This window comes from Malaclemys terrapin, chromosome 4 (genome assembly GCF_027887155.1).
Source record: "Malaclemys terrapin pileata isolate rMalTer1 chromosome 4, rMalTer1.hap1, whole genome shotgun sequence".
In the NCBI taxonomy this organism is placed as follows: domain Eukaryota; kingdom Metazoa; phylum Chordata; order Testudines; family Emydidae; genus Malaclemys; species Malaclemys terrapin.
This window is the reverse complement of record NC_071508.1, coordinates 140813748-140840133: the sequence shown is the minus strand read 5'-3', so window position 1 is coordinate 140840133 and position 26386 is coordinate 140813748. Positions and strand designations below refer to the sequence as shown.

The 26386-nt window shown below is 42.3% G+C and overlaps 1 protein-coding gene across 1 annotated transcript in view; it reads left to right on the top strand.

Moving 5' to 3' along the window:
• The first annotated feature begins 4068 nt into the window (after positions 1 to 4068).
• LRRC9 (leucine rich repeat containing 9) overlaps positions 4069 to 26386 on the top strand; it is a 78149-nt gene continuing 55831 nt past the window's right edge. The window contains exons 1-10 of the mRNA XM_054028604.1: positions 4069 to 4145; positions 6957 to 7048; positions 10530 to 10748; positions 11377 to 11517; positions 13900 to 13963; positions 14596 to 14666; positions 16914 to 17096; positions 18907 to 19062; positions 22442 to 22650; positions 25208 to 25339. Coding sequence (XP_053884579.1) covers positions 6995 to 7048; positions 10530 to 10748; positions 11377 to 11517; positions 13900 to 13963; positions 14596 to 14666; positions 16914 to 17096; positions 18907 to 19062; positions 22442 to 22650; positions 25208 to 25339 — 1229 coding nt within the window. The 5' untranslated portion in view covers positions 4069 to 4145; positions 6957 to 6994. The remainder of the gene's footprint in view (positions 4146 to 6956; positions 7049 to 10529; positions 10749 to 11376; positions 11518 to 13899; positions 13964 to 14595; positions 14667 to 16913; positions 17097 to 18906; positions 19063 to 22441; positions 22651 to 25207; positions 25340 to 26386) is intronic.

Sequence of the window (26386 nt, the reverse complement as noted above, 5' to 3'; positions counted from 1 at the left end):
ATAAACACATAACGTATATGATGCCCTGTCTACACTATTGATTTTTGAGAAATTAACCACCGTTCCACTGCTACTCATGGTAGGCAATGGTGGAAGTACTAGCGTAGACCAGCCACTGGCATTTTTACCACAATGTTGTGTAGATCTGCTGTGATTCGTTATTATCGTGGTAAAAACATCTTAGGCCTGTCTACACTACATCTCCCCTTGTTCTTCCACTGATGGCACTAGAAAGGAGTCAGTGCAATGGTGGAAGTTTTCTCCAAAAGTGACTGTGTAGATACAGCATTAGTTTCCATAGCTTTACACTCCAAAACACAACCAAGTTTAAAAATAATCAGGGCTTTCTCTATTCTAGAAAATAGCACTGTTTCCACAAACATATGTCACCAGTGTGTTCAAGTGAGCCAGTGTTGATCATAGTTTAGCTGCAAATATAGAGAAGGATAAACTATGGTTAATATCTCTTCACCTAAGCTAACTGTTTACACAATGTAAACAATTTCCTAGTGTACACAATGACTTACTTGGAAAAAGCTTTTTTAAACCTATCCAAAGACATAACTTTATTAGTCAATTAAACTTCATTAAAAATATAGCCAGAACTAAGCATACAGCTGTCACATTTCTTAATTGATACTAAGAGTCAGCTACAATTTCTTCAGTCTTATTCACTACAATTCATTCAACTCATTGAAAATCTGGTTTCTAAAATGTGACCTGTTTTAGGTATTTTTACAGTGCCCATCACCATAGTATCTAAGCACTTAATCTGATGTTTTATGTAATGTAAGCAGGTAGGCAGAAATGATACTGGAAGTATTTTGATATAATGAAAGACACATTAGAAGTCAGAAGCATACACGTGACAGTTTACAAGTGGCTCCCTAAGAGCCGCATATAGATTGCAAACTATATTGATTTAAGGATGGTAAGGATGCCAGAAACAAATACAATGATGTCTGCTTAGCATTCCTAGTAAAAACACTTTGCCTGCTGCGCTATAAAAAAATATCAACAGCAGTAAAAGGCAATGGCAGAAATACGTACCCAGGATGCACAGTGATCCAAAAGAATCTATGATCAGTGATTTCAAAAGTTGATGCAGCAGTCAGCAAAACTATAACAGGGAGAAGCCCGAAAGTAAATGTCCAGTAGTAAAGCATCATCAGCACTTAAACAATTCCCTTCACTATCCTATGAAATGATCTAAAATTATATCGAAATGTTTTAGCAGAATTAGAGCAGAATGTACCAGAGCAGAAGGTAAAAGATAACGCACTGCAGAACTTTGAAATGATTAGTTCAGTCATCTTGAGAGAGGTTTGAAAATCCGTTACATTAAAAGAGAGGCCCTAACAGCTGCTGCCTTACAGTTTGAAAATGCTGTACATGTGAACATTATATAAGTGTTAACAGCTTCATAAACCTGCAGGAAATTATCTAGCAGTAATGTCAGTTTTGCTTCTTGTTGAGTTGAACTCATAATTAATATTGCAGTGCTTCTGTGCATGTCTGTAGCAGTTGAAGAGATTAGAGATATTATGCAAACAGATTCCAATGATGAGTCATTCAGCTACAGGCTCAAAAACAAAAGTGGTTACTTATTATTACTATTAGTACTACTAACCATTCAGTTTGGGACACAAGTGCTTATTTTTAATGGGTGGCCGTCTAACCACTGTTTTAAAATTATGAGCCAGATAATCAACTGGCGTAAATCGGTGTAGCTAAAATGGAACTATGCTGATTTACACCAGCTGAGGATCTGGCCCCATGGCGCCTTGTTTGTTGATCTAGAACAGTGGTTTTCAACCTTTTTTCATTTGTGAACACCTAAAAAATTTCAAATGGAGGCATGGACCACTGTGGAAATTCAACCTGTGGTCCACGGACCCCTACCATGGAAGTCTTAGACTGAAAATTGACTGAACAGAATTCAACTATAAATGTTACACGTGCATGGCATGGCATTTAACGCAGCTTGTGAGAGAAAGGGTGTTAAACTGTGGACTTCTGTACTAACGACAACACTTCCAGGTTTTGACCTGTAGGTGTGGGTATTCACATACTTTTGACTGATCAGAAAAATGGACTGCCTTTTCTGGGATCTGAATCTTTATTTTCATCATCACCTTTCATGGACCCCTTAGACATAGTCTGTGGATCCCCAGGGATCCGCAGACCACAGGTTGAAAACCACTGATTTAGAAAATAAATTAAAGTCACTTACTAGGCAAGACAGACTTTTATCGCAGAACCCAGTGTAGTAGCATTTAAATTCGTGCAGCAGAAATGGAAATTAAATTAAGCAGGGTAGAAAACTGATGGCTGTTTTTTCTCTGAAGTGAAAAAATGAGCATTCTTTTCATCACCAGTCATAACTACCATGCTTTTAACCTCATTTTATATAAAAGGGTTTTGTGCTTCTATGTGTATGTTATATGTGAGTTATGATTTGTTATGTGGAATGCTAAAAAGGCATATAAAAATTGATTCACTTTATTTGGTACAAAAAAGCCTACCACATTTATGTGAAGTAATAAGTCGGATGCAATGCTGATAGCTGAGAGGTATGCAGGTCCCTAATAGAAAATCTTTAATCACATATTTAAATGAATGAAAGTTGCATTATATGGAATCAGAGTGACATCTGGTGACACGAAAGAGCGATGCAAATACATGAAAGAGCTTGAGGTTAGGGTTTGTCTAGTAGGGCTGGTTGGAAAATGGGGGAGTTGTGGAAAATTTTGATGAAAATAAATTAGAAACATGTTTTCAGACAAAAACGTTTTACATGAAAATTCAAAAATTTCCATAGAAAGCAGACACTTTTCATAAAAAATTTCTATCAAAAAACAGTTTTGATGGACATCTTTCAACCAGTCCTATTGTCTACCCAAGAAAATTACAGATTTAATTTAGTTTTTAAATAGATACAGTTACATGGGTGCAAAAAGCTGTGTGGATACTTATTTCAGCTTAGGAGTGGATCACTTTGGTTTATCTTAAATTTAAATTTCTAATCAATTTAAGTGAAGAACAAATAAGCCACTCTAACTGAAGGAAGAGTGTCTACATAGCTGTCTACATTCACATTTGAAGTTAAACCTGTGCAACTTTCTTTTGTGTACAAGAGTCACCCAGATCAAGAAAGACAAATGAGCCAGAATAAAAGTGTCTACCTGGCTACAAGCTTCAGGATATTTGGCAAAGTCGCTTATAGGCTGACAACGACATATCTAGAGATCCAGAGAGAACCAGTCATCTCAACTGAAACTAACAGCACAGAACTAGAGTTGTACCTTTGGGGAATACCGTGTTTTTAACACAAGCATAAAAGTGTTAAATTTTCATTTGTAAAGAGTACAGGATGCTACCGCCTTCCCTTTTCTTCCCACTGGAGTATGTGAAGGACCTGGGGCCTGATTCTTCTCTACCTTGGTCTGGTGTAACTCTGCTGAAATCAGGATATGTACACCAGCATAAAACTGATCTCAGGAGAGAATCAAGGCCCACCATTCTTTTTATCCTAACAGATCACATTCTACAAGGGTTATTGCTGCTTTCAGCTCTAAGGCAGATAATTCTATGTAGGGATTCCCTGTAGGACTTCAGAGATCGGGTGGGACTGGAGAGTGCTTTGTATCCTTCCAGCAAGAGGAAGGTGGGGTAGGTCACTTCTCTTCTCTGCACTGCCAGTGCCCCTGGTGTGAGCACTTCGCCCCAGGGAGTGACCCTTGGGGCTGGGCCTCACAGAGGACACGGTGTGGAGGGGTAGGCATGTCTGAGCCCCTCTCCCACCCCGGAGAGAGACTGGGGGGGCACGTCTGAGCCCCTCTGCCACCCTGGAGAGAGACTGGGGGGCAGCTCTGAGCCCCCCCGGAGAGAGACTGGGGGGGCATGTGTAAGCCCCTCCCCCCAGAGAGAGACTGGCAGATCTGCTCCACCCCGCGCCATTGTAGAGAAAGAGGTAGAAGCCCCGCCCACACCGCTGTCACGTGACACCGTCTTTCCTCCAGGTTTGCTGCTCCTCTGCGGGGGCGGGGAGATGGTTTCCTAGGCGACGGCAGAGGCTGCTGTACACAGAGTCCGCCGCGTTCAGCCCGCTCCGGCCCTGCCCACGCTGGGTCCTTGGAGCCCAGGTACGTGACTGCCCGTGGTGGCCCCCCTCCCACTCCCAAAGGGGGGGTCCCCCGCCTGGACTCCCCTTCCCACCCCTCACCCCCAAAGGGGGGTTCCCTCCGCCTGGGCCCCCTTTCCCACCCCCACAGGGGTGTCCCCCGCCTGGACTCCCCCTCCCACTGGGGGTGTCCCCCGCCTGGGCCCCCGGGTCCCCCTTCCCACCCCTCACCCCCAAAGGGGTGTTCCCCGCCTGCCCCCTCTTCCTACCCCCACCCCCAAAGGGGTTGTCCCCTGCCTGGCCCCCTTCTCACCCCCAATCAGGGTGTCCCCCGCCTGGCCCCCCCTTCCCGCCCCCAAAGGGGGTGTCCCCTGCCTGGGCCCCCCCTTCCCACCCCCACCCCCAAAGGGGGTGTCCCCCGCCTGAACCCCCCTTCCCAACCTCCACCCCCAAAGGGGGTGTCCCTCCGCCCGGGCCCCCTTCCCACCCTCCACCCCCAAAGGGGGTTTCCCTCTGCCTGGACCCCCCCTTCCCACCCTCCACCCCCAAAGGGGGTGTCCCTCCGTCTGGGCTCCCTTCCCACTCCCAAAGGGGGTGTCCCCTTCCTGCCCCCCCTTCTCAGCCTTCTGCCCCCAAGGGGGGTAACCCTGCTTGGCCCCGCCTTCCCACCCCTCACCCCCAAAGGGGGTGTCCCCGGCCTAGGCCCCCCCTTCCCAGCCTTCTGCCCACAAAGGGGGTATCCTCCTGGGACCCCCCTTCACACCTCTCACTCCCAAAGGGCGTATCCCCAGCCTGGCACCCTTCTTCCCAATCCTTTCCCCCTTACCTCCAAAGGGGGTATCCCCTGCCTGTGTCCCCCCCCCCACGCCTATCTACTCCCAGGAAGGGTTTCAAGACCCTGCTGCCTACGTTGTCTTCAGCTGTGTCCCCCCCCACTGAATTAAGCCCCCTCTTCACGAAATCCAAAATAGTGATGGAGTGGGGATGCTTTTCTCTCCTGACCTGATAACCCCCAGGGCACAGGATAGTGGGAGGTTGCTGATGGAAGACTCAGTGTTTTCCCCTCTGCATCAGTCCTGAACTGATACCAACTGACATTGTGCCAGCAGGACATTGCCCTGATAGAAGTGATGTTAGTGATTAAGTAGGTGGCATTTTCCCCTCAGTCTTAGTAGTACAGAAATAATGCCCCCCAAAACCTGCCAGGAGTTATGCTGCTGCTGCGTGTGTCATCTTTTGGACGAATTGGAAAAAACATATTGATTCTGTGTAGTTCTTTATGATCCCAAGAGTAGCAGGGTTAGCTCTGGTATTCTATCTACATTCTAACTCTTATCTCATTCAATTCCACCTATTTCAATTTCCCCAGCACTTTCAACTGGATAAAATATTCTACATTTCCAGTCTTAAACTGATGGGTAGAGAGACTTTGTGTTAAATATTGCAGCAGCCTTTCAAAGGTGACTGGAATGATCCGTTGTGTGTAGTCTGTACATATTTTATTAAATAAAACGTGTAAAGTGCCTTCAGTTTCTTGGAGAAGAAAGTTGCGATGTAAATTACAATATTGTTTATACTAATATCAAACTGATAACGTTAAAGATTAGCTAATGTGACTGTATGTGATCACTTAAAAAATGTGTGTAACAAAAAAGTGGTCCATTCTCAGCAGGACATCTCTGTTATGGTTTGATGTCTTCAGCATATTTTCATATCTGCATGTGGGTTCTTTACCTCTTAATTTGGGAATTTCCTTCTTGAGGAATAATGAATTTATGACACATTGTGACTAGTTTTAAGGTGCCTTTCCTTTCATTAACAGCAAGAGCAACAAATTAAAAAGGCAGATACAGCAGATATGTGTTTTAATGCAGCAAAATGCAAGGTCAAACATCTAGGAACAAAGAGTGCAGCCTATACCATAGTGCTCAAACAACTGAACATGAATTCCTAGTATGGTGCTGTGGGGAAAAAGGACTTTAATGTATAAACAGGAGAGTAGTGAGCAGGAATAGATAGGTAATTTTTATCTCTGTATATAGCATTGGCCAGACTGATACTGGAATACTGCATATAGTTCTAGTGTCCATAGTTTAAAAAGGATGTTGAAAAATTGGAGCGGGAGCAGAAAATGATTGGAGAGGGAGCCATTAAAATGATTTGGGGCTGCAGAAAATGCCTTACAGTGAGAAACTTAAATAATTCAATCTATTTAGTTTATGAAAAAGAAGATTGAGAGGCATAAGTACCTTCATGGGGAGAAAATACCAAGTAGTAAAGGTCTCTTTAAACTAGGTGAGAAAGGCATAGTGAGTACCAATATTTTGAACTTAAAATCAGACAAATTCAAGGGCAAAATAAGGCACACGTTTTTAATAGTGAGCGTGATTAACCATTGGAACAAACTATCAAGGGAAGTAGTGGATTCTCCATCTCCTGATGTCTTCAAGTCAAAACTGGATGCTTTCTGGAAGACATGTTTTAGTCAAACATGCGTTATCAGGTTCATTACAGGGGTAACTGGATAAAATTCTTTGGTCTGTGTTATACAAGAGGTCATATTAGATGATCAACCTTAAAATCTGTGGTCTCTTCTGACTTTAAACTCTATGAATATAAATAAAAAAAATAATAATTCCAAACATTGCTAATTTTCTTCCATTAACGTAATTGTGATCCTGTGAAAGACATACCTGTTGGAACTGTATCTATTTGGAACTGAGATTCTCCCCCCCCACCCCCGCCAAAAAAAAAAGGTATTTGAAATTCTGTGGCTTTTAAATTATGTGGGTGGATACACAACAGATAATTATATTGTCATTCTTTCAAGCAGATACTCTACTATGATTATTACTTTTAAATACTCAGAAAATGATCCAAAGTGATAACCAAAGCCAGAACACAGAGGAAATAATTAAAGAGCTGGTAAGTTTTTGATATTTTGAGAGTTAAAAAATAACAAAACCAAGTCACTGTTAATATTTTTGCTAAAACTATGTGGTAATATATACTTCTGTAAAAATACCATCAGTGCAGGATTCTCACTCCTGGACTGTTCAGAGGGCAGTACATGGCATACAATGACAACAGGGGTCTGCAAGGGTCAAAAACCTTATGAATAATGGGAGGGCCACTAGTCCCAGGCTAAGAAGAAAAATCCCAGGAGTGAGAATCTTGCAAGAGGACATAGTCAGAGAAGCAGAATTTCAAGGTAATTTTCCCTTTGTCCTTTTTTGTTGTGAAGTATAGTGCAGACATATACAAATATATGGAAATAAGCTTTAGTAACATAAGTGAACAAAATAAACCCAGCAGTCTTTAATCAAGACAAGTTCTTAAAGCCTATCTTGCACCAGGTAAGTCAATGGAAGCTTTGCCATTGACTCAGTTGGAAGCCGGATCAGGTCATTAGTGAAGTTAATGGGAGTTTTACCTGGTAGGTACTGAAGGAAGAGCCGCCACAGTATTTATTCTTTCTTGGAAAAGTCGTGTTTTGCTATTTTGTCATGTTTAGAATTTTAATGAAATTTTATGTAATTTTTGTTTTCTGGACAGAGACTTGTCTTTACTATAGCTACACTGGTGGTGGCATGAAGGGTACGTGTAGCTACATGCTGCAGTCAATAGCAAGCTGCGTCCATGCTGCAGTGTGTACATGTGTCAGTGAAAGGCATTCCCCTGCCTGAGTCTTTCCCAGCTGTGGAGAAGGGCTCCAGCAGGAGTATTTCTTTGCGGGGAAAGGCTGCAGCAGCAGCAGGCAGACAGCAGGACACTACTCTGCTAAAAACAGTAGTGTAGATGGGGAGGCATGTCTTGGGCAAGTAGAGAGCCACGTAGGGTATGTACTCGTGTATATCCCCACACCCATCAGGCATGTCTTTACTTGTGTTACCCGTTCAAAATTATCTTACTCACACTCTAGGGGCACCGACCTTTATCCTGTTCCCCGGACTCAGGCATAACCCTGTTAATTTAGGCAACCACCCTTACCCTTCTGTGGGCTCGTAATCTTGTACTCTGTGGCTTTGTGGGGTCTTTTACTAGTGAAAGAGCCTTACACAGTAATATCCTACTTAATCTTTATTTATTAACAATTACCAAAACAGAATGCACACGCTACACATACAGTGCTCACCACTCCCAATAAGGCAGATTAACTTTATTGATGGCCAGTCAGGATCAGGTCATCTGGGGGATTCCAGCTTCTGCACGGTGTGGTTGGCAGGGTGTTGAGGTCTGGCAGCTCTGATTTTGTGGCTGTGTCCTGGAGTTGGTTCCAAAGAAGTTCCTTTTGGACCCCAGTTTATATAGTGAAGCTTAGCTATACTTTAACCAATCATTTTACTAAAATATTTCTAAACAATTCTCTAACCAATCCTGTGCCACCACCTTAATTGATTTACAGCCAGCAAAATTAATTATGTAACAGACAGAAATGATGAGAGAACCAGACAGAGACTACACAGATAAACAATAGAGAAGTGGGGACCCTAAAGACAAAAAAATGGGGATTTTACAACCACAGCTATTGATAAGTGATTGCTTGCCAGACAGAATGCTGTCAAACTAAGTTTTCTTTAACCACCTTAAGTTCTGTTTCTTTATCTGGTGATTGTGGGTGGTATTAGGAACAGGAGCCTTCTTAACAGCCTGATGTTACATTGTTTTAACGTAATTTAGATGGATTATGAGAATGTGACTTTCTGCTTCTTGGCTGCTGCTCTCTTAATATGGCTGCAGACAAAGGTCTTAGGCCTTACAATATGGCTACAGGAAAAGGCCTTTTCCTTACACTTGCCTAACAAGCGTCTCCCTATCTACGCTGCTGTTTATATCCGTGGTAGGGGGGCTACCCAAGTATATATTTTACACGCCGCTGAAAGAAGCATGCACTGTAGACGCACTCTATAGTTCATTTGAACCAGGTATCCCAGAACTGAAAAAATAGCTTACTGATCCACTACACCAGTGGTTCCCAACCTTTTTTGTCTGGCGGGCGCTAGACGATGAGCCACGGAGGACTGTGGCGGCGGACGAGCATCCGTCGAAACGCCACTGACAAGCGGCAACGTTAATAGGCATCGCTGCCGAATCGGTGGCATTTCGGCGGCGATGCCTCTGGATGACGCTGCTTTTCGGTGACACTTCAGCAGATGCTTGTCCGCCGGCCAGTATGCGGGCACGCTTAGACGCCCCGGCAGGCGCCGCGTTGGGGACCTCTGCACTACACCATATGTTCCTTTTATCAATAAATATAGTTTAAATGGAAATGTATTTTGGTGCTTTTTATAATTACCATATATACTAGTTCATTAGCCGAATTTTTTTAGTAAAAAAGGGAAGCACCAGAGACGGGGGGCGGCTTATGAACAGGTATAGAGAGGGAGAGGTGGGACACAGCCCTCTCCCCCCCCCCACCCCAATGGAGGGAGCAAGGAGAAGCAGCATGGCCAGCAGAGACAGAAGGGAAGAGGTAGGGCCAGAGTCTCTCCACTTCTGGCCACACTGCTCTCCCCCCAGCCTCCGAAGCAGCTGCAGCTCCAGGGCTGGCAGGCTGCAGCCCTGCCACTCGGCCCCACACCCCAGAGCAGGCTGTGGCTGCGCCACGTGGCCCGCCGGAGCACACTGTGCTGTGCTGCCCGGCCCAGCCCGCTGGAACATGCTGCAGCCGCGCAGCCCGGTCTGGCCTGCCGGAGCAGCTCCAGCCAGGTCAGAGACATCCTCCCCTGGCCCTCCCCAGATAAGGTGGGAAGGGGAGAGTGCTGGGGTGGGGTCGTGGGGGGTGGTCACAGGGGTTACTCCCTTGACTCCCAGCTTCCCCCCTCCCCCCCAAAAAAAATTTCCTCACCAGTTGCTGTCCTGGCCCATCAGGGTAAGCAGCTGGCGCGCCGGGACACTTTATTTACTTAGGTTTACCTCCGTGCCTGTGGACGCTCGAGGTAAACAAACCATCTCGGCCCACCAGCGACTTATCCTGATGGGCTGGGAGCCAAAGTCTGCTGTCCCCTGAATTATAGGATTGGCTTATGAACTGGTTATAAAATTTTTCAATTTTTCCTTATCCATCATGTGGGTCGGCTTATAAACGAACCGGCTTATGATCAAGTATATACGGTACATTTGGATGCAATTGGATATTTTGATAATGAAACAGAAGCTGCATTTTGAAGCTAGAGCTTAACTTTGTCTTTTGTGAATGAAAAACTAAACATAATATGTGGCCAAAAACTTTCCGGAGTTGCATACATATTTGAAGATGGGGGCAGGAGGAGTGGGACTTTTCAAGGGCACAAATGACAATTAAGCACCTACCTCCAGTTGACTTTCAGTTGGGCATTCTCCTCCAAAATGCATTTTTCATATCAGAGAAATAAAAAGAGCAATAATAGTTGTGTTTTATTTGCAGTGCACTTCTAATGGATTGTCTTATGAGAAAATTGATCAAGAGGGACCAGAAACATCTACACTGGAGATGTTTTTCTCAGGTTATCCCAAGATAGTGGGCATGTCATTTTTCCCAAATTTAACAACTCTCACTCTTGTTGGACAAAGCATTCAGAAGATTTCAGACCTGGAGTATTGTCCATTACTCAAAAACCTATGGATTGCTGAATGTTGCTTAACGGTAAGTTAACTCTATGATTTTTCTTTTCAGGTAACTCATCAGATTCTGATTCCCTTACTCACACTGAATAGCACATTCCTCCACAGGTAATCCCACTAATGTCAATCTGCCTACCTCAAGGAGTAAGGTACTACTCACTGTGAGTAAGAGGTTCAGAATCTGGCCCTCTATTATCTGTAATCACACCGGTTGTTAAATCAGAATAGATTCTATTTTAGATGATCACGTTACCTCTTTCGATAATTTTAATATTCTTGCATTGTGGAACCTCATTGTTGTGTTTCAAAAACAACTTTTAAAAAACAGACAATACAGAGTACAAACCATTTTTTAGGAAACTGGTAAGAAAAATGTTATCTTGAAAATTATGTCGTTTGAAAAGAACCACTTCAACATTCATCAAGAAGTGCTCCAGCAGCTACTGCTTTTTCTTTGTGGGTCATATCCAAAGCTCACTGAAGTCAGTGGGAGTCTTTTCATTGATATAATGAGCACTGAATTAAGCCCTCTAAGACTGACTTGCCACGTTGCTCTCTAGTTTTCTGTATAGATATACAGAATGTTAATAAGTAGGATGCCTTTCTTCCTTGTTGTTCATTGAGAACTAATACATCTTCCTCTACTGCAGAAAATCGATGGTCTACAACACTGCACTAATTTGGAAAAGCTTTACCTGTACTACAATGAAATTTCTACAATTGAAAATCTGGAGACCCTAATGAAGCTGGAGGTAATTTGGTTGAACAATAACCAAATTAAGGAGATACAGGTGAGACTCCCCCCCCCCCCCCCTTTGAATTCCTTCTAGCTAATCCATTCTATTTATACCATATGGATCCTATAGTATCTGAATACAACTTATAAAATAGGCTATCTTTTAAGACTATTGAACCACAAAAAGGTCTGACTTAAACCCACAGTCATAAAGAGTTAGGGCTGAAACATCAAGAACTAATGGCATATGCTATGGTATGCTGCATATACATAACAAATAAAATCACACACTTTTCTGAGACCTCTGCATTTCCTAGGCGTACAAAGGTGATTTCAGGAAGGGACTTGAGCTTTAAATGTGTGTTTTCTTGTTTTTGCAGGTTTTTGTCAATGCTTTTTTTGCAATTTAATTTCCATTTTAATCATTTTTTAGTAAAAAAGGTAAACACAAAAAACAAAAAAACTCCACCACCTAAAACTGTCTCGAGGAGAAATATGGGAACAGGCCATCAGCCAGAGAGTTAAAGAGGCCCATTAAGCCAAAAGACTATTTCAAACATCCCACAGAAAATGGTGATCCAATGGAGAAGAGGAGGAGGGCTGCTCTGGAGTCTTCAGTGATGTGGGTGATTGATACAGGAAGCCTTCTGCTTCCTCAGCCCTCACATAACTTCTTCCAGTTAAAAAAAAATCCCCAAAGTTGGGAATCTGCCCATTTCTTCTGACCTAGCTGCACTAGTGCTGGGTACTACTACTGCATGGGTTAAATAGCTCTGGGTGGCAGAAAATAATAGATCTCAAGACTGAGAAGTAGAGAGCATAGGAGGAGAAGAGCTCTTTTGCAGAGGCCTTTGCTGTTCGATCTACTCTAGTTCCCTGAAATTAGATTTTGCACAGCTTGAAGAGTCACTAATCTGTTTTGCTGGATTGGACCCTTAGAGTTCTAGTTAGCAAAAGGCAGCCACTTTCAGCATAATAAACTGATAAGTGAAAAAAGGCAGAATCTATTAAAAATTAAGAACATTTGACCTTGCCACTCACTTTACAGCTCAAGGGCACTTGCAGCCTTTAGCACATCCATGTGCCTTGTGGTCCTTGCTGTCACTTGGTAATATCAGAAGAACATTTTGCAGTTACCGTTTCCTTTCCTCATGGCGTTATGTCAAAGTAGCTCATGTGCACAAGTTCTACAAAATAAATGGATGCCAGTCCACTGCTAATCTTTAGGATGGAGTGCTCATCACAGAGCAAGTGAGAGCTCTTGCGGTCAGAGAGTGTTGTAAAGGGAGGAAAAAAGACATAAACATACCCTTCTCCCAGAAGAGGACACACCTGCCTGTCTCCCCCAAGGTGGAGAGAAGAGATGAGTCTCAATCCCCATCGTCATATGAGTGTGAGAAACAGCAAAAGGGGTGAGATTCTAGGCTAAGATGAAGGTTTAGAGAGAAGGAAGAAATTGACAAGGGCAGATTAAACCAGGAGTCTTGGAATTTGGATACTATGTTCAGAGAGCTTCACAGGAAACAGAAATTCTGAGGTAGAGGATTAAAGTGGCAGCACACCACACAACTCACTGGTGCTGGCTGATGCATGTTGAAGTACCCTGGCCATAGGAGATTGCATGAAAAGTGGAAGGAAAACAGGTGTGAATCCTAATGAGAGGAAGAATGGGGCTGATCTGGAGTCTGAGACAACCCACTTTTTTGGTAGCTCTAGACTCCATTTAAACCCAATCTATTCATGGACATTAATGGAGAGAAAGGAAAGGCTGATGGGAATGGATAGATAATAGAATACTGGAGAGATTACAGTGGCATAGGATAGGAGTAGGGAATGATAAAATAGAGGATAAGATAAGAAGGGGAGATTAGTGCTGTGGAAAATGAGAGAGAAAGTAGTGACTGAAGAGTTAGGGCTCAGGAAGAACAAAATGAAAGGAGACAATACATTAACATTGTTATTTATTAGATGGGTCACAATAAATAATGCTAGCATCTCATCCCAGGACATTATGATCTCCATCACACACAGAAATGATTGACATCACTACTGCATCCCACTGTAATGTCCCAAGGCTGAGATATGGGCTGAAGCCAAAAGTTAGTGAATACCCATGACATGGGGCATCATTCTGTTAGGTTTTTGATTATCAGTTGTGAAGCTAAAGAGCTGACAGACTAAGTTTATTTTTAATTTTAGTATAAATTACAAGGCTATCCAAAGTAATTCATTTTGAGCAGCATTCATTGTCTATTTACATGCCAGAACAAAATGAAGCTTACAATAAAAACTAATATTGTTGAATAAAAATGTGACTAAACCCTTACCAAATTATTCTTACATTGGAATGATCTGCCTTCCGACTTTTAGTCTATAGGAACTTCATTATTTGCAATATTGTGTTAGGCTGAAACTTTACCTTTTCAAATATTTACAGGGATTGCACACTCTGCAGAATTTAAAGGAGCTCAATCTGGCTGGAAACTTAATACATAAAATTGGTAGGTGATATTTACTTGACACCTGGCATTTCTGCATAGTAATTCTTACTGCTGTGAAATCTGCATATGGACTTGATTCTGCTCCCATTCAAATCCACGGAAAACACCTATTGACTTGAATGGTGCAGAATCAAGCCCTGTGTGCCCATTGCCACTCCTACTGAAACCAGTGGCAGAACTCTCCTGGCCTAATTCTCATTTACATTAAAGCCCTTTAACACTCTTTTGACTGTCTAAAAGAGCCTTAAAATGGATATCAATGGAATGTGCCCCCACTTTATGGCTCCTTTATACTGCCTGAGTAGGGTAAATGGGCTCTAGTGTATATGAGAATCAGGTCTTTATTGACTTAAGTGAGAGTACAATCAGGCACTATATAATTTTTTTTACACAGGAACTAGTAAATCTACTAACGTGTCTCACGTTCTTTTTTATGTTAGCTTTGGTTTTGCGTGGAAAAAGAAAAGGTTGCTCCGCATAAGCTTTATTCACTTGTAATAATGAATTATCATCTTGTGCAATTCTAGTCTGTGGTTAAAACGTACATGTCTGATGAAAATGTGTACTTCACCAAGAACAGGAGGTGCAACCATGTTCTCTTTAATTACGTTTGTCCTTGTGTTTTATTTTAGGAACTTGCTTTGACCCCAATGAACAACTGGAAAGATTAAACCTCTCTGGTAACAGAATATGTTCCTTCAAGGTATGTTGAGGCTTCACATTTCATTTTTATGTTCTTTTAATTGTCACCTCAGTCTCAGTAACAATCAGGCTCTGGATTCTAATTGATCAGTCCTGGTGGTTGGAGTGGTGGTCGAAGACAGGTACCAAGGGTTGAACCAGATGTAGAGCTGAGGCTGGGCCAAGGGCAGTGCTGAAACTGGGGCCCGGGGACAAGCCCTGGGTCAGAATTCATAGACAAGCCAAATCAGGATCTTAGTCAGAGTCCAGAAGCAGGCCAAAGACTGATGCTGGGTTGGAGTCAGTCTGAGGGTCAGGAGGTGGGTGCAGGGCTGGAGCAAGGTTAAAACGGCCCAAACAAGGCTGAAGCAGGCTGGAACACGTCTTGGACTGGGACAGGATTGAGGACAGGCTGGAAACCTAGGGCGTCTGTAACACTGCAAAGCAGCAGGAGGGTTCCTAGATGAGTGGTGCTGTTGCACAGACTAACTTGCAGCTCTGGCAGTGAGAGTGAAATTCCTGTGCCTGAAGGGGTTCATCTGACCTGGGCCCTGCCCAGGGATAGGCTGCTGCAGAATGCCTGATGGATGAGTCACTGCAGGCTCTACTGGAAGGGTGTGTCATTGTACCTACTGAAGTTCTGGGGAACTGGCACGGGGTAAGGGGACTGAGAGTGGGGGTCGGACTCAGAAGGTAAGGGGACTGCGACTAGGAAAGAGAGCCTGGAGTGGGAGGAAACTGGGATGAGAAGCCTGGGTGGAGAATAAGACTAGTAGGTGAGGAGAATGGGACTAAAGGAGCTAGGGATGGGGAAGAGACAGGATTGGGACAGGGACATGTTGGAGGGGACAGGACATGTAATAGTCCTCAGAGGGCCAGGTAGTCTAGTGGGTAGCACACCCAGTTTCCAGTCTCTCACCTCCCGGTGGGAAGGGCTTTCAGTCCAGTTCCAAAACCTTGTATGTGACTTATTCTCACCTCAGGGTTTTCAGAGTCCTTATGCTATCCTCACAACAGGGTGGTGGGATGCAGTGGAAACGAGGCTTATGCCCCCGCAACAAAGGGCAGTTGGTAGGGGAGCCCAGGCCCTCCCACTCCACCGGGCTCCAATCCAGGGCCCTATGAGAGACAACAGTGTCAGGTACTCTGGAGTGCACCCAAAGCTACCTCCCTGGGTCACTTCCTACCATCCATCTCCCCCAATGTCTCCAAGTCCAATATAAGATAGCAAAAGAAAAGACAACTAAACCTTCAGCTTCAACTAGGCTGAGCAGGCAGTCTTCTTTCTCACAGGGAGGCTTTTTTGGCACTGTTGTTCAGGAGCCCTTAGGGTAGGTCTGACTTCCTCCCTGTTCTGAGCTGAGTTGCTCCCTTTTAAGCTTCCTCTCCATCTTGAGATAGCACAGTTCCAAGCATGACCTCAGACATGTCTGTTTGCAGGAGAACTGGCTTTGAGAAATCTGAGTGGAATAGCACTGGTTCCTGGATCAGCTGGTCTTGTAGTGTTCTAAATCAGTGGTTCTCAAACTAGGGCTGCCGCTTGTTCAGTGAAAGGCCCTGGCGGGCCAGGCTGGTTTGTTTACCTTCCGCGTCCGCAGGTAAACAAACCGGCCTGGCCTTCCAGGGCCTTTCACTGAACAAGCGGTGGCCCTAGTTTGAGATCCACTGTTCTAAATGTTTTGTCATAGTTTTTGGTCCAATGGACCCTTTTGGGTGCAGGTCTTTTGAGCAAGTCTGTCAAAGGGGCAGCAATGGTAGCAAAGTTTGGAATGAATCGCTGACAGTACCCTGCTAATCCCAAGAAATAGTGAACTTGCTTCTTTGTGGAGGGGATGGGGCAGCCTGCTAGAGCTTGGACTTTGTCCACCAGGGGTCACAACTGTGGCCCCCCCACCTCTGAAGATCCTAGGTAGGTGATGTCGCAACATCAAGGGGAAAAACAGGTAAGTTAATGTTACAGGGTTTATTCCCTGCTAAAATTCACAGATTTGGGGGATATGCTGCCAGAAAGAATGACCACTCCACAGTTCCTACTTGTCTCTCCCCATTGTATGGAGCTGGATCCCAATAGAGTCCCTGCAGGGTTGCTTCTCCAGGGCTGGGGGAAGAGGAGAACGATACTCCTGCCTTTAATACTACCCCAGATCTGTTTGATTTTGCCCCCTCTGAATAATTAAAAGTAATGACCTGCCTTCATGCTGAAATGCAGATGTTTTGAAATAAGGACCACCAACATGTTGTTGATTTAGTATTTTCATTGTTTTTCCAGGAACTCTCTAATTTAGCAAGCCTACCGCATTTAAAAGATTTGAGTCTGAATGATCCTCAGTATGACCCGAACCCTATTTGTCTTCTCTGTAATTATGCTACACATGTGCTGTATCATATGCCTCAGCTTCAAAGTCTGGATACATATGATGTGTCTCAAAAACAAATCAAGGTCCTGGCAGAGGTAAGGATAAGATTTTCACCACATAGCTATTCCAGCAATATTTATGATCTCTTTTTTCCTCTTTAGCTCTCAGTTTTGGGTAACACACCTCCACTGCCCAACATCTGTCTTTCAGCCAACAAAATTGAAGTGTTATGTCAAAACTAATACTGTGCAGTGTTGCCAACTTTTGTGATTTTTATCATGAGTCTCACAATATCTGGTGATTGATTATGAAAGAATCTCAGCGTTAATTTAAAAAAGTAAGTTTCTACTTCACATGAGAAGAAAAACTTGAAAACGTGAAACGTAAAGGCTCAAAACCTGAAAGCAAATACACCTCTACCTCGATATAACGCTGTCCTCGGGAGCCAAAAAAACTTACCGCGTTATAGGTGAAACCGCGTTATATCGAACTTGTTTTGATCTGCCGGAGTGCGAAGCCCCACCCCCCCAGAGCACTGCTTTACCGTGTTATATCGGGGTAGAGGTGTAAAACTAACCCAATCTTTATTATTACTTTTAAAATCTCGTGATTTTGGGAGGCCCAACTCATGCTTGGGGTTCACATTATTGGCCATCTTTCTTTGTTGGTGAGAGGCAGTGTTGTTGTATTGAAAGAAGCCATTCCCTCCCTTTGAAAACTGATTGCAAGACCTTTTAAAATATATTTTTCATTATTTAAAGGATCTATTACAGAACGCAAACACTGCCTTTAGATAGGTATTCTGTAAACAGATTACAGTTCATAGAATAGCAATAACTACAAGAAAGTTAACTGAAAATCAAGCATGACATAGTTTTAAAAATAAAAAAATCTTACTAGTATTCTCATGTACAGTTTCCATGTATTCATATTTTATCTTTTATCTTTTAAAACATTCTTAAACAACGATAATATTTTAACTGGAAGACAAATAATCCAATGTGCAATATATAGGCTTGGAAGGATTCCATTTTTATTGGTAAATGTAAATTATACCACACACATACACTGGTGAAAAATATTTCCATTGATGAGTATGAAAAATTACAGATAGACAAAATTAGAAAAATGCTGCTTGAGGAACTTAGTTTGATTTAAGGAACTTATTTTGTATATTTTGACATTCTGTTGACCACTTGTGTTTTAATGGTTATAAAGTTTTAACTTTTTGAATCTCAGCATCTATCATTAAATAATTGTCTGACCCCCACTATTGTCTGCAACTGAGAAACTTTAAATTGATAAAAATAGAAAAAATGCTTACAGTTGAAATCATAAGGTAAAAATCAAATTCTGCTAAGCCTAGCAGTATACAATACCTAGGGCTTCTGATTTTTAGTTGTAACCAATAAACACTGATAAAACGTCCCTGATACTACAAAAATGAAATCAGTGTTTATCCCATAAACATTGGCGAAATAGTGCTTTGGTAATTGTACCTAAGGGCTTGTCTACGTGGAGCAGAGGTGGACTACAGGGTGTGATTTCTAAAATGCACAAACATGTGCATTAATTGATCCCTGTTGATACACACTAAAGATTCCCTAATGTGCATTAATATAGTGCTGATTGAAACAATACTACATTTATGTGGACTGGGAACATCACAAAGAGATTGAAAACAAACCCCCCAAAATGAAATGAACGAAGCCCTTACAACACCATAAAAATCTAGTATACAATTCCTGAAGCGATCGTTTAAAATTTTAATGTAAGAGCCAAACTTAAATATAAAACTTAATGTCACAAGGTTGCTGAATTGTTAGAAAACAGCCTGTAGGAACAGTTATATTTTGCTAACGTTATTCTGACAAATAACTTTTCCTGTTTTCCTGAAACTTGAAGGCTACAGTGATGAAAAAGATAATGTACTATAACATGCGTGTAAAGAGTGTTCATAGGCAGCTCAATGAGGAGCTTGAAAAGCTAAAAGAAAGAAAATGCAAACTGCAGAAATTGCCAGAAGATCGAATAAAATTGTTCAGCTGCAACATAAAACATGTAAGTTTAAATAGTCAAATATATCAAGAAAACAATGCATCCTTTGAAAGAAATTTTAATGTATATCTTGGGAGGAGATATGAGTTTGGATGAAGAAATCATTTTAGGCTTATTTGGCTAAATCCTGCCTTCAGTTATACCCATTTGGGTTGGACAATGTAACTGAGTGTAGAATATAGCCCAAAGTTCCTAGGGGCTGATCAATTGATTGAAGTCAATGGAAAACTTACCTTACCCCCCCTGTGTTTATTCAAATACCTACGGTATATTTAAAAGCAATTACTTGTGCTGCAGTTTCAGTAAGCCTCCACAGGCTGTGCTCATACTGCAGTTTTCTAATTTTAAGGCTTAAATGTTATCTTCCTGTTCTTTAAATACAGTACAAGCAATAAGATAATGGATGAGATTCTATTCTCAGCTACACCAATGCAATCCCAAATAATCCTAAACAGTAAAGCATTTTGTTTTACAGTCTACACTCTTTTTATGTTCATAATAGATCTTTAATTAGCTATTTTAAAATATGCCTATTTAAAAATACTCCAGAGTTTTGCTTCTTACATATATCTAAATCTTTCTAGTATTTTGATCAGGGATCTGCACTCTTAGGGCTGGTCCACACTAAGCCCCCAGTTCGAACTAAGATACACAATTTCAGCTACGTGAATAACATAGCTGAAGTCGAAGTATCTTAGTTCGAACTTAAAGGTACTTACTGGGGGTCCACAGGCGGCAGGCAGGCTCCCCCGTTGACTCTGCCTACTCCTCTCGCGGAGCAGGATTACCAGCGTCGACGGCAAGCACTTTCGGGATCGATTTATCGCGTCTAGACAAGACGCGATAAATCGATCCCAGAAGATCGATTGCTTGCCGCCGAACCAGCGGGTAAGTATAGACGTACCCTTACACTGCGCAGAAAGGAATATTCAGAATACCAGTTTTGTTGATGCTCTTAGGGAAAGTAGACCGAGTTGTATCTGAGTTGTGTAGTTTTATGGAAAAGTTACTTTTGGGAGCTAAATCCTTCCCTACTGTTACAATGGAATAAGGGGTAGGTTATTCTCTTACTCTCCCACATCTCGATGGTTAAAGTTGTTACTGTTAATTGCATCCTCTAGGTCTGTTTTCCATACAGAAGCTTGAGTCCGCAATCATGGTGGAATAACCTAAAAGCTTTAAACTGCAGCTAAAGAGTGAAGAAGAGTTATGTGACTGATATAATCAAACATGGTAGACCTGGTTGTAAATTTCCCAGAACAAGATTTTCAAACTTGGGTGCCAAAAGTCAAGGCTCTTAAATCCATATATAGGTATATAAAGAAATGGCCTGATTTTTAAAAAGTTTTATGGGTGTGTCACAGGATTTATTTACCAGTGCAATGCCTTCTTCTGGCCATCACACGGATTAGCGCTGCTAGCTGGTGTGCCATCTCCTGGTGATGCCTCACCTATCCTCATCACCCCCTGGAGACCCGCCTCAGTCCAAGTACTGCAGGGTCCTCTTCCTGACTGATTCCTCCAGCCATGTCACTGTTCATGTTTTCCCCCTTCCAGTGGGGAGGTGGGAGGGAAGGGATATTTCAGTTCTAGAGACTAGCCACTTCCCCAATAGTGAGGACCCAGGCCCACCATCTACTCTGGCTCCCAGCCCAGGGACCCTTTAACTAACACCCTCCTGCTACCTCTCCATAACTTCTCTCAACTTTGGGCTCCCTGCAGCAACCAACTGCCTCTGGCCCTGCAGCTTTTTTTATATGGATCTGCTGGGCCCTGATTGGCTGCTCCCTGTGCAGCCTCCCTAGAGCTGTTTTTAACCGCTTCTCTGCCAGTGTGGGGTGGACACCCCATCACAGGGTGCTGAGTACTTTGGAAAATCAAGGCATGTATTTAGGCATCTAAATGTGGTTTATGAGCCTGACTTTAGGCATTGAGGTTTGAAAATCTTGGTCTAAGTACCCAGGGTTTCACAAAGTTCAGCATGATTTTGACATGAAAGCCTTCTGTGACTTTGACGGGCTTTGGATCAGACCCTTAGTCGGTGAGTGGTGAGCCTGCCTTCTTGTTGCCTGATGTCTGGCTATCCAGCTTTCAGGCACCTACCAAAATATTGTGAGCTAAAGGTTCCCTGTAGCATGTCCCCGAGAAAGTTTAAAAATGAAATGTACTTTTTCAACAATATGATGAAATGAGTAGTCTCTTTTTGCTGATGTATGCCATTCTGAAGTCATTAGGCCTGAAATGAAAATGCAAAGAAGTTTCATTTCGGTATCTTTGTTATTATTCCTATAATGGTTCTTTTTTAATTGAACCGGAAAGTTAAAAAAAACAAAACCAAAACTTTTAAGCGCAACTCACAGTAAACAAGTTAGTTAACAAAATCAGTGCACGTGTATGGTGCATTAGAAACGTCAATGTGTCTGCTCAGGTCAGAGCTGAGCTTTTTGCCATCTTGGTCAGTAATGGAGCAGTGTAACCCTGGCTTCACGTCTGCTGAAGTATTGACTTTTTTTCCCCACGGTGATGGCTACTGGGCACCTCATTACTATGCTGTCGAGCTGAGGTTGACCCCTTTGTTCCAGAGTAAATCTGTCCTAATTTCTTCAACCCACACCCTTCTTGGTGCTGAGTACCCATGACAAAGAACGTCTGGATGCACATGCTAGCTCAAAGTGCAGAACATGATTTATCTTTTAATATTACATGCAGTTGTTGCCTGTACCCCTGCTGAACATATCCTCTCTGCACCTTTCTCTATGCACTGCAGTTTCAAGTCCTAAGTGAGGAAACTTGTACAGTGCCTGCCCTCACCATGCCTAACTTTAGGTCGTGCTGATAGTCTTTCATTTTCATGAATATCCAATTCATATAAAAAACTCATAGCCATGACAATATGAGGCGATAAAGGTCCATGACAGCTGAAGATATCCCAGGAAGCAAAAAGAAAAAGAAATTCACATTTAAACACAGTAGGCCATCAGGAAATCGTTATTTCATATTCTTGATCATAATATAAGCTACTACAGGCCATAGGAGTGTATTTAGTTCTAAAAGAGTGGGAATTTCAACTTTGCAAGATGTATCATAACTGAAACCCTAAGCCCTGTTCAATATATGTTTTTACTTGTTTCAAGTTTGTCAAGTTTTTAAGTAACTTGTTACAAATTGCAGAATTATTTCGCTAAATAAACAAGAAAATTCTATTGTCAAGATAAAATCAAGAACATTTATTGTTTTATTAGTTTTCTGGTAAATATTTTCATGGTCACTTTATAGTGTATAGTTAGAAGACTTATCTTCTGTGAAAAACAAATACTGTAATTTTCTACCATAACTTAACTTCACCTATTGCCTTTGAATCCTGGTGCATTCTTTTTAACAGCTGGAACGTGAACTGACAGAGCTGCAGACATCAGGCAAAATACAGAATAACAAATCTATTAAAAGTAAAAGGCTGGAAATTGAAAAATCAATTGACGATAGCGAGAACACAGATGAAGCCAGTGAGGAGTCAAGTCTTGAGAAGAAGTTCTTTCTGAAATTAGATGCCCTGAGGGAAAGGATAACATTCTGGAACAGAAAACTAGATGAGTATGTTTAGTGAATTGTATAAGAGCTGCAATTTGAAATATGTATACATTCCAATCATTGAGGTGCACTTGGTAAATTAAGGGACTGATAATAGGATTTGGAGCCTGTGTTACATTTATTTCAACTGAGGACCAAACAGATAGTATTCCAAGTCATTAATTTTGTAATATAGTTTGGGAGAGAGAGTTCTGCCCAGAGGACTGGAAGAAAGCTGTATTTTATAAAATATCAAAGAAAGGCAACTTAAGGGTGTGTGATAACTGGCAAGGAAAAAAAATACTTTAGAACATGGAAAAGTGTTCTGTAATATACTGTTGAACAGAATTAACCTGGGCATAGATGAAGTACTGAAATAATAAGCAAGCAGGCTTTAGATTTTAAAAAAAAATGTATAGATCACATCTTTACCCTGAGATGATTGATTGAGAAAGGGCTTGTCTACAGATTAGTCTTGAACTTCATAGATTTCACCAAAACTTTCACCTGCATTCATGGAGAATCACTATGGAAGATCTTGCAACAGTATTGGCTTCCTAGAAAGATAATGTCACTGGTTGAGATGCCAGGTGAAAGTTCAAACTGCTGCATAAGGACATAAAATGGAGAGACTGATTAGTTTGATATTACTGGCGTGCAGCAGGGTTGCGTCATCTTTTCTGCATTGTGATGGATTAGGTGATGCAAAAAGCAACATCAAAGGAAGATACAGGACTTATGTAGAGTAAAAGAAAATTTCAAGCTCTTGACTTCACAGGTGATACTGAAATTTGGCAAATACGAGAAGCCCACAGCAGGAAATTTAATGCATTCTGCCTTCTTGGCTTGCTGAGAATACTTGGTGTTCGCTTGTGGGATAAAGTAACCAATGCTGACATTTTACAAAGGGCTGGCCAACAGACTGCAAAGACTGTGATTCAAGAAAGAAGGCTGAAGTGGTTTGGACATAATAGAAATAAAATAAATAATAAAAGTCACTAAAACGGCTGTTAACGACCCTACGTGAACTGAGTTGCTGGATTCAATCTACTTCCTAGTAGACGGGTGTCTTTATTTAAAAAAAAAAAAAAAAAATGATGATTAGCAGCCTCAAAGATAGGACCAGGGTTGGACAAAAATAGCTGGAACCAAAACATTTTTTTAGCCATGTAGGACTAGTGAATGGAAAAGTTTACAGGTCTTGAAAACATGTAATGCTACAGCAAAATGCCCTGGCAAGTCAGGAGGTATTTGTCAAATCTTAAAAATTCAGGCCAGTCTGATTACCATTGGAATTCCAACATAACTTTAGCATCTGCTTTTCCTTGACATTCTTTAGTTAGAGATGAATGCTTTATGGGTGAAATTCATCCCTGAGCAAAAGACCAGCACGAGATCTCTGCACGGCACAACCCCTCAAAAAGGCCTTAAGTGAGACTGAAGTGCTGCTATAGACTTATGTGAGGCCTTTGCACAGGGATGAATTTCATCCTCTAAGATTTGGAAGCTGATAGTCCAAGCTTTGAGATGCTAATAGAGCATTGAATTTCTAGTTCTAGGGATTCTTCAGATGGTTGGTACTAAAATCATATTAGAATTCAAGTGGGAAAATAAATAATGAGTTAGCTGTTTTTTTTTTAAATCTGAGACCTCACGACTTACTAAATTTAGAAAGGAATGTTTGTTACCAAAGGAGAGTTTGGATTGCTGGCTTAACAATAGTAGAAAGCATTTTATTATATTCTATGGTGTTTTACAAGACAATGGTCCTTAGACCTATCATTGATCCTTCAGTTTAGCCAGAGCTTGCCTTATGTGCTTTGGTGTCTTGGGCTACTAAAGGATTAGTTTGCTCTTACCCAATCCCAGGATGCAATGAAAAATGTGTTGACAAAAAATTCTGTGGGCATCAGACCTAAAAGAAAACCAGATCATGACCGGTTTTTTAACTGGTGAGCAGGAGGTGGTTTCCAGAGGGAGAGTCCTAAATGCCTGTCAGTGAGGAGGGAGAAGACGCATGCACACTTCTACAGTATCAGTTCAGTAATGGAACAATTGAAGGAGTTGGGAGGTGGGGTTGAACATATCGCAACCTGAAATGTTCTGAGTAGCCACCTATATCAAGCCTCTGCTGTAAGTCACCCCTGGATCTACCAGTGCTCCTTTTGCGGCTGCACTTCAGACTAGCATCATTTTCAGTACTTCAGAGAAATTATACCTCTCTTTTACTCCTACAGATGATCCCTCAAGTTAATGTTGGGGGTAGAGTGAGGGAAGCTTGCCCGAAGATGCCTAATCTGTAGCTGTCTTGTTGATCACCACAGGACCTCATCCTCCAGTGCTGTAAAGCCAGCACCATTCACAAACATCCAATTCACTTATAATTTTTAAGAAAAATAAATGGAAAGAAAACTAACAAATGTGGCTCCAAGTTCTTATACTTAGAACAGAATAAGTCATAAAAGCCATCTCAATCCCTATTTTTTTCTGAATTTGCTATAAAAAAGCAAGATGAATTTTGTGCCTGTCCTTAGAATTTATTATATTCCGACCAAAATTTACCTTGTTGTTTCTGTTGCAGAATTGAGAAAATTTACCAGATGGAAGTTAAAAAAAAGAAGAAAAGCAATAGCTTAGTAGTGCAGTTTCTGTTGACTGAATTGGAAACAGTGGGCAACACTCGCTTTGAAGAAGGCTCACCAAGTGATTCTTGGTAAAGTTGTTTTAGACATTACATTTTAAATCCTTTTTCTGCAGCCCAAAGCCACCCACAATTCTTGATATCTGGGCTGCTCTCCTTTCTCTGCAACTCATGGAGGCAGATCAGAGCTTTGGAATGGCATGGTTTGGCCATGCCCCTTCCATTCCTGCTTGCTTTCAGTTTCTCTGCCTCCATGGCTGCCTGTGGAAGGCAGCAGCTTTTATAGCTCCCTCCTTCACATCTGAACAATGTACTAGACAATGCTGCAAAATCTAACCGTCTCTCCTGATGCCACACCGTGCCTTTGAGAAAGAGTACAAACTGGCCTTCACACAATGGCATTCCTTTCAGACCTCATCCTTACAGAAATATCAGCAAAAAGACAGCAGGCTCTCCAGACAAAAGCTGTGGAATGATGGCTTGGGAAGAAAGCTCCAGGAGAATCCTGCTGCTCCCAAAGCCTCTTTATGACAAAGACCACGTAGGTGTCCACCCAGAATGGAAGCTTGGGGACAGGATTGCCCAGTTCCTGGAGGAATGGGTTGCTTCGACCATGAACTAGTGAGTCAGGGATATTCCCTTGAGTTATGGGCTCCACCCCATCCGATTTTCATCCAGTCCCCCATCTTAAATGACCACGTAAAGCACAGTCTAAGCTAGACCAAGATTTCTCACCCCCTGGGTATGGGAGTGATATAGAGCATTCCCTCACAAGAAAGATTCTCAGGGTTCTGCTCCATCTTCTCTATCATTTAGAACCACAGTTCTCAAACTGTGGGTCATGACCCCAAAGTGGGTCGCGACCCTGTTTTAATGGGGTTGCCAGAGCTGGCATTAGACTTGCTGGGGACAAAGCGGAAGCCTGAGCCCCACCGCCCAGGGCCAAAGCCAGAGCCCCACCACCCAGGGCTGAAGCCGAAGCCTAAGGGCTTCAGCCCTGAGTGGTGGGGCTCAGGTTACAGCCCTCCCCCCTCCTCCTGGGCCAGAAGACCTTGGGCTTTGTCTTTGGTCCACCCTCCTGGGGTCATATAGTAATTTGTGTTGTCAAAAGGGGTCATG